Source organism: Haliotis rubra, unplaced genomic scaffold (genome assembly GCF_003918875.1).
Source record: "Haliotis rubra isolate DU_JTF1 unplaced genomic scaffold, ASM391887v1 Scf468, whole genome shotgun sequence".
NCBI classification, from domain to species: Eukaryota; Metazoa; Mollusca; class Gastropoda; order Lepetellida; family Haliotidae; genus Haliotis; species Haliotis rubra.
Window position 1 is genome coordinate 604,290 of NW_025767155.1, and position 9,549 is coordinate 613,838.

Genomic DNA, 9,549 nt, shown 5'->3' on the forward strand with positions numbered 1-9,549 from the left:
CAGGTGAGTGAGCCACACAGGGACTCCAGGTTAGGTCCCCAGCATCCTACACTGGTCATAAGTGGTGACTTACTGGCTTGATTGGCCAGGCTCAGACAGGTGAGTGAGCCACACAGGGACTCCAGGTTAGGTCCCCAGCATCCTACACTGGTTATAAGTGGTGACTTACTAGCTTGATTGGCCAGGCTCAGACAGGTGAGTGAGCCACACAGGGACTCCAGGTTAGGGTCCCCAGCATCCTACACTGGTTATAAGTGGTGACTTACTGGCTTGATTGGCCAGGCTCAGACAGGTGAGTGAGCCACACAGGGACTCCAGGTTAGGTCCCCAGCATCCTACACTGGTTATAAGTGGTGACTTACTGGCTTGATTGGCCAGGCTCAGACAGGTGAGTGAGCCACACAGGGACTCCAGGTTAGGTCCCCAGCATCCTACACTGGTTATAAGTGGTGACTTACTGGCTTGATTGGCCAGGCTCAGACAGGTGAGTGAGCCACACAGGGACTCCAGGTTAGGTCCCCTGCATCCCACACTTGTTATAAGTGGTGACTTACTGGCTTGATTGGCCAGGCTCAGACAGGTGAGTGAGCCACACAGGGACTCCAGGTTAGGGTCCCCAGCATCCTACACAGGTTATAAGTGGTGACTTACTGGCTTGATTGGCCAGGCTCAGACAGGTGAGTGAGCCACACAGGGACTCCAGGTTAGGTCCCCAGCATCCTACACTGGTTATAAGTGGTGACTTACTGGCTTGATTGGCCAGGCTCAGACAGGTGAGTGAGCCACACAGGGACTCCAGGTTAGGTCCCCAGCATCCTACACCTGTTATAAGTGGTGACTTACTGGCTTGATTGGCCAGGCTCAGACAGGTGAGTGAGCCACACAGGGACTCCAGGTTAGGTCCCCAGCATCCTACACTGGTTATAAGTGGTGACTTACTGGCTTGATTGGTCAGACTCAGACAGGTGAGTGAGCCACACAGGGACTCCAGGTTAGGTCCCCAGCATCCTACACTTGTTATAAGTGGTGACTTACTGGCTTGATTGGCCAGGCTCAGACAGGTGAGTGAGCCACACAGGGACTCCAGGTTAGGTCCCCAGCATCCTACACTGGTTATAAGTGGTGACTTACTGGCTTGATTGGCCAGGCTCAGACAGGTGAGTGAGCCACACAGGGACTCCAGGTTAGGTCCCCAGCATCCTACACTGGTTATAAGTGGTGACTTACTGGCTTGATTGGCCAGGCTCAGACAGGTGAGTGAGCCACACAGGGACTCCAGGTTAGGTCCCCAGCATCCTACACCTGTTATAAGTGGTGACTTACTGGCTTGATTGGCCAGGCTCAGACAGGTGAGTGAGCCACACAGGGACTCCAGGTTAGGTCCCCAGCATCCTACACTGGTTATAAGTGGTGACTTACTGGCTTGATTGGCCAGACTCAGACAGGTGAGTGAGCCACACAGGGACTCCAGGTTAGGTTCCCAGCATCCTACACTGGTTATAAGTGGTGACTTACTGGCTTGATTGGTCAGACTCAGACAGGTGAGTGAGCCACACAGGGACTCCAGGTTAGGTCCCCAGCATCTTACACTGGCTATAAGTGGTGACTTACTGGCTTGATTGGCCAGGCTCAGACAGGTGAGTGAGCCACACAGGGACTCCAGGTTAGGTCCCCAGCATCCTACACCTGTTATAAGTGGTGACTTACTGGCTTGATTGGCCAGGCTTGCAGACTTGGTTCAATGCATGTCACTTAACTGTTACTTTGTAGGACCTGTGAAGATCCAGGTTAGCATTGGTCTTCAGGAACCCATGCTTGTCATAAGAGGCGACTAACGGGATCGGGTGTTTGGCTCGCTGACTTGATTGACACATTGATACTCATGATGCTGATCACTGGATTGTCTGGTCCAGACTCGATTATTTACAGATTGCCGCCATGCAGCTGGAATATTGCTGAGTGCGGCGTTAAGCAACCAACTAACCAACCATCTTTGTGGATCATTGCTTGTGATATCAGTCACTGGCAGGCCATCATATAGCTGGGGTATTACTGGGTGAGGCATTAAACAGCTACAAAAACTAAAAACTAAAATGAAGTATATAATCACAGAATCCTAAAACCTACATGTATGATAGCTGTATCTGTGTCCTCCTCCCCAGCACAGCCAACAGCTTCCTTCACCTCCTGGCCACAGAGACTAGCGGCCGGTACCACAGATGTCACGAAGACTTCGATGCACATTTATTTGCTCACAAACTTCTGTCCGAGGGTTTTCAAGATGCAGAGGTAAGTCCCAACTCCATTCCACTGGTATTTCTTCAATTAACAGATTCCTACTGTTTAATTATTTGGATGTTTGGATGTAAGAGATTGGTATTGCATTATATGGGTGGGTGGGATTTGTCCTGGGGCATTGTGTTGTACAGAGATACACAGTCACAGACCCATGCAATCTGAGGTCAGCAAAAAGAATTTGAAACATTTGTTAGAGACTGCCTGTTAGCTCCAGACTAGTACTAGCTTGTGTTACATTTAATACTGGAGAGAATTAGAGTTTGTGCATTATGTTCTAGGCACTGTTGCATAACAGTGAATTCACACTAACACAGTCAGAATCAGTGTGAAGTTAATATGATACTGCTGATGTACTTAGTGTACGTCACTTCTTCATCCATGATGTCTATTCCAGTACCCCCACCTCCCAAAGTTTGAGGGAGATGACTTGCGACGGCTCGCTAACGAGATCGCCACGGCCAGGAAATACCTAGCACAGGGCAAAACATTCAGGTATGTCCACGCACAACTGTTAACTCCAGCATGTTTTGAAATCTATCCTCGAAACCCTATTCAACCAGTAATAAACTTGACTTGTTTCAATATGAAACTGACATTTGGATAGAGTAATTTCATTGTGATTAATGAAATGGGGATTTTGTAATCCTGACATGTGTTCTGTTTTTCTTTTCAGAGCTTTGTACAGTGCCAAGGCAGCAGGTTCAGAGAAATCCAGTGAAAAAAGTAAGATAAACACTGGAGTGTAATTTATAAATTACTTTATCATGGCCTGTTTGCCTCATGTCAGGCGTCAATCTCTTCTGCTGTGAACACCTTTATGATGACTGACTGACTGAGTTTGGTTTTACGCCGCTTTTAGCAATATTCCAGCAACATCACGGTGGGGGACGCCAGAAATGGGGTTCACACATTGTACCCATGTGGGGATTCAAACCCCACCTTTATGATGAACAGACAAATGTATGACACACATTATATGATGAACAAAACATGTTTGACACATTAAATGATGGACAGACACATGTACAACACATTATTTGACGAACAGACACATGTATGACACATATAATATGATGAACAGACACATGTATTACATGCATTAGATGATGAACCGACATGTATGACATGTATTATATGATGAACAGACACATGTATGACACTAATTATATGATGAACAGACCTATGTATGACACTCATTATATGATGAACAGACACATGTATGACACTAATTATATGATGAACAGACCTATGTATGACACATATAATATGAACAGACACATGTATTACATGCATTAGATGATGAACAGACACATGTATATGAAAAGACACATGTATGGCACTCATTATATGATGAACAGACACATGTATGACACTCATTATATGATGAACAGACACATGTATGACACTCATATGATGAACAGACAAATCTATGACTCTCATCTCATGAACAGACACATGTATGACACATATGATGAACAGACTCATGTATGACACTCATTATATGATGAACAGACACATGTATGACATGCATTATATGATGAACAGACACATGTATGACATTCATTATATGATGAACATACAAATGTATGACACTCGTATCATGAACAGACACATGTATGACACTCACTATATGATGAACAGACACATGTATGACACATTATGTGATGAACAGACACATGTATGACGTGCATTATGTGATGAACAGACACATGTATGACACTCATATGAACAGACACATGTATGACCCTCATATGATGAACAGACACATGTATGACACTCATTTATATGATGAACAGACACATGTATGACATACATTATATGATGATCAGACACATGTATGACACTCCATATGATAAACAGACACATGCATGACACTTATATGATGAACAGACAAATGTATGACACTCATATCATGAACAGACACATGTATGACATGCATTATATTATGAACAGACACGTATGACACTCATATCATGAGCAGACACATGTATGACATGCATTATATGATGAACTGACACATGTATGACATGCATTAAATGATGAACAGACACATGTATGACACATACGATGAACAGACACATGTATGACACATTAAATGATATACAGACACATGTAGGACACTTTAAATGATGAACAGACACATGTACGACACACATATGATGAACAGACACATATTACACACATGATTTATGATGGATGTCTCTTTCAGTCACGGCCTCCACTCCCTTCCTGGCGGGCCGCCCTCGAAGTGCTGCCAGATAGGACACGCCACACTAACAACGTCAATGGTGCATCAGCATTTTACACGGATCACTCACCAGTCAGTTACCTAGTTACACTCTTGTTGCTATGGAAGTCATTTCCATTGACATAACCTGGTTGCTATAGTAATCCTGTTTGCAAAGGCCCAGTGATATAAAGAGCCATTGTGACGTCACCAGGATGAAACTTTGGTGAAAGATCCTTACAGAGCAATGGTGACAACAGGAACAGTTTTGTAGTTACATTTCAGGAACATTTTAAGTTATGCTTTTATATCCGTTTATTTTGATTTGAAGGCTCTCATGGCTGTGAATTTGTATATAATTCATGTACAACATTTGAATTTAGGAACATTTGTTTGATGGCGAATACAGATACTGCAATTAATATTTGTATAGAATAACTAAATACTATACTCCATATTATGTACAGATGAAAATGATATTTTTGACATTTTAGTGTAAATCTTACCATTTATTGTACATAGAGTGTATATTATATTGGTGTTTGAGGGGCAGGTAACTCCCGATGACCTCAGATGAACAGATTTTTTTAAGGTCCTGTTACTTGCAGAGTCTAAGATTATACTAGTGAGCATATATATAAACATGCAACTTTGTGGGTAAGAACTTCTGGTGTATTGTATGTAGTTTTGTTTTGATGTAGATTCTCACATTATCAAGCTGAAGGGACCGAGTGATGTGATCTACAAAAACGTGACATGTTGAGATAAACAGCAGTAAATAAAGAGTCGTTTTCATCTTCGTCCAGCCAAGCAAACAACCCCCTGTCCATTTCATCAATTCACTTAGGGAAACATTTTTATTTCATTATGAAATGCATTGTGCCGGAATGACAACACAATTGTAATTTAACTCTCTATTTATTATACCATATACAGAAATACAATACTTTTGGGGATAACAACATACTCATCATTTTGTGAACGGAATATTTTTGTGTTATTTGACCCCATATTGACACACAATGGAAACAAAATACATGTATTAACTTAACATGAAAGAGCTTCTTGTGACTCTGACCCGATTGCCTGCCTTCTGTTACTGCCTTGACTCAAGTGCACTTCTAGTTGCTGTCTATAATCAAGTCATTATTTGCAGACTGTCAGCAGAGTAGACAGTAGACATTTTGATACTGTCAGGTAAGGTGATACTGCAATGCAAACCCTCCGCAATGAGGGAATACTTGTTAAACTGTTAGTTGTTGATGTCTATCTATATAGATGAGAGCTAATAAAAGCTTGAAACTTGCACCATGTGTTCTTATCTGATCCGGGTAGCTCTATGGTTAAAGAGCACTATAAAACCAGCTTCAGTCTGGGCTAGTACAAGCAGCCGCACATACACATACACATGCATGCACGTCATCATATGAGCGAAATATTCTCAAGCACGACGTTAAACCCAATTTCACCTCACCTCACCTCTATGGTTAAAGTGTTTGCTTGTCACACTAAATACCTTGGTTCAGTTTTCCACAAGGGTGTAATGTGTGAAGCTTATTGTTTTATTAAAGGTCACATGCAACGTAAAACACAACTTTGCAGATTCTGATACCTTTCGGTATGGACTTACAGATACAAATCATCAAAAATGCAAATTGAACTTATAAAGTTGAAAAAAAAACGAGATGAAAAACCCCATGAAATCGGAGTTCAAACGAATCACTAAATTCATCCCAGCTCTTGGGATGAAAAGTGGTTTCAACAGCTCTGCTGTAGCTTGGCTGCTGCATAGCATATGCGCAGTGAAATAGGTTCGCACAGCTTGGAAGCGGGATGTCCGGATTATAAGGTTGTGAGCAGGAGTAGTCTAATCAAAACAAATAGTAAATAATCTACTCATTACATAAAAGAACCTTGTTAGGATCTAGATCTACTCAGCTATGTGTCAACCAGTGAGGCGTTCGACATTTCAAGACGGAAAACCTACACTGGCGGTGAATACTCGGTGAAGGCTTTGATGTGAGCTATTTTTCTAATGTTTTGTTGATATTTCACAGGCGCGAGCTTTTTATGTTATGACAGTAGATTACCGATTTAACTGTTTTAATAATTTTCATTTGTCTATTTCACCACACGTTCTTCTTACCTAGTCACTTTCTCAGTTCGATACTTAAAAGCAATGTCATTATTTAGCGTTGACAGAATTTCTAACTGTGATATAGATATGTCGTTGTCACAGACAAAACTCAATGTCTGTTTTAGTGACACCTATGTGTCTGCCTGCCTGTCTGCTAATGACAATATTCAATACACAACTTCGATCACTGATGCAATTTGAACTTAACACCTATCAGGCTATACACCATAAACAAAACGCATTGATTTATGGCCCGAGTTTGGTCTCTGTCACATTATGTAATTACACAGACAGGCAGGTGTGATACTTGTACACATGACATGTTATGTCTGTTGATTGCAAAATGTTATACACAAAAAATGAGCATGTATTTACAAAACCCAACATCTCTATATACACACACACAATGAGCTGTGAGGGCATCGGCAAATGAACCAGCCGTTACACTTGAGTGCACATCCACTTGCTCTGACTGGGTTCGGTATCCCGGGAGCTTCGCAATTCGTTTCGAGGGAAGTAAACCCAAGTACAAAATATTGCACTTTTGATTTGCGATTATACACTTATAATTTTGTTTATATGTTTTTTCATGATCAGCAATGTATATTATATGTCATGAATAAGTGATAATTGTGTTTTAATTATGTTTAATTTTTTGGTTGCATGTGACCTTTAAGAATAAGTCGCTGGTAACTGGACAATCATCACAATGTACAAGTCAGGAATCTGTCAAATCTACCTGCTTGTAAAGAATGTTCAGTTATGCATGCATTATGGAATTAATATACAGCATCAAAGTGACAAAGTATTGTACAAGTAATATTAAAAATTAAAATTGGTGAATATATGTACATTTTCTGAACAAATGCATATCATGTTGTATATGTGTAATTTACATGAGCATGCATTGAATGAACTTTGCATGCATTGAATGAACTTGTCTATTTTAACTGCACATGCATTTTGTCTGAATTGATTCATGTAGCCAGTACATTCATAATGCAGAATTAATGCATGAGCGTACAATTTGTGTAGCAAAGTGTAGGTTAAAGTTGATAAACCACTGAAACAAAAGTTACATCAAAACTATCCAAGAAGTTCGTAGACCTTATGTATTTGCTCCCCTCTTCTATTGAAGACTAGCTTAATCAAGATAGCATGTGACAGTGAGTGAATATATTGGCTTTTAGTTTCTTGGGACAGTATTTCAGTTAATTTACCATCAGGTAATGTGGTCTTAACCTCATTTGTGAAACCCATGAACAGTGATGACACAACGGACCAAGAATATAATCACGGTGGATCTGCGATTCCAGCAGATAAGAGACCTTTGATCTTTGGGCTATAGGTAAGTCAGTTCATGTGAAGAATGTCATAGAACTTGCCACTTGAAACAGATTCAAGAAAATGGTGATAAATAATTAAGGAAGATAGCTATATGTCTTCAAAAACTTATAAAGTGAAAACAAACCATTCCTGTAATGCTAAATATTGTTTACAGTTCCTTAATAATTTCAGTACTTTGTGTGTTTATTTTAAGTCACGAGGACTATGGGACACAGTCACATCATAAGCAAGGCCTGTTAAACTCAACCTGTTTGTCATAACTTGTGATAGATATATATATTCAGTTTAAAGCACAAGTAATAACTTTACATCAGACACTGACATATTGTAAATCATATTTATAGTGTCAGATTCTCCATAACCTTGGGGCTCATCTTATCCTTATTTGAGCTATGGTCAAAAAGCCCATATGGTTCTCTCGATTAGTATCCTCCAAGAAACATGAATATGTGTCAAATTTAAGTACACATTATTTGTTGAATTGGTCCAAAGCAACAATAAATACACTAAAAAACAATGGCTTTTGTGACACACACCAAACGAAATTATTCTTGTGAAAGAAATGTTATTTACATTTCTGTTGTTTCTGAGGAAGTACATGGTATTTTAAGCTGCTTCAACAATATTCCATCCATATCACAATAGTTTTAAGAAATTCCCTGTTGTGCTGATGGTTTCAGTAGTCACACACACCACCAGTTTGCAACGCCAGGGTTCAGGACGAGTGTAAGGACTGGAGTCACAAACGCTGTCCTGGATGCATGGTTCGATCTCCGGGTAGAAAACAGATGGTACTTATTGTTACCCGCTCTGGTCCTCAGCATGAAGGTGAATAAAGTATACCATGAGTAGGATATCCATGTTAATATGCAACATAATATCTCAGTGGGCTAAAAGTTACCAGCATTAGTCTCAACGTGGATGTATGTAGATATACATGTGCAATAGTCTATAAAGAGAAATTGAACCCCATTTCACCTCACCTAACAGCTCTCATACTGAAGCACTGACCACTAACTCAGATTGATTGAGGTGACACCAGCGAAAGATTATTATTATTATTATTATTACATGATATTTATATAGCGCACATATTCACGTGACTAGTTCATGCTCAAGGTGCTGGTATTTCCCTCGATCACTGGATGTCAATCTCAACGGCACATCGTATTATCAATCTCAACTCCCCAGGGAGCATACAACGAAACGAATTATCTGTGATTCTGTTAAGTCTTTCGTTTGGAATATAGCTTTCCACTGGTGGATCTGGAGGGTGTGCAAACCATTTCATCTGGCATCTTATATTCGACCTTTGTCCCTCTACTGTCTATATTTGTATACAGACACCTAGTGCCTGTGGATTCACTGTGATGAAGTGTCTAGGTTTATCAGCCCCATACATACTTCACTGACTGTCGGCTTGAGGTGAGAGGAAAACCTGAAGCTATGTTTTTGATATAAGTCTGAACTTTAGGTGAAACCCTACAGTATGTGTACGATGCTGACTAACTTAGAAACACAATCAGGGCAAATCCAGATT

General features: G+C 40.6%; 1 protein-coding gene across 1 annotated transcript in view; it reads left to right on the forward strand.

Moving 5' to 3' along the window:
• Positions 1-5,831, forward strand: part of LOC124290516 (von Willebrand factor A domain-containing protein 3A-like) — a 33,826-nt gene extending 27,995 nt beyond the window's left edge. Inside the window, 4 exon segments of the mRNA XM_046727261.1 lie at positions 2,163-2,289; positions 2,693-2,790; positions 2,972-3,021; positions 4,508-5,831. Of these exon segments, the coding sequence (XP_046583217.1) occupies positions 2,163-2,289; positions 2,693-2,790; positions 2,972-3,021; positions 4,508-4,560 (328 nt within the window). The 3' untranslated portion in view covers positions 4,561-5,831.
• The last annotated feature ends 3,718 nt before the right edge of the window (positions 5,832-9,549 follow it).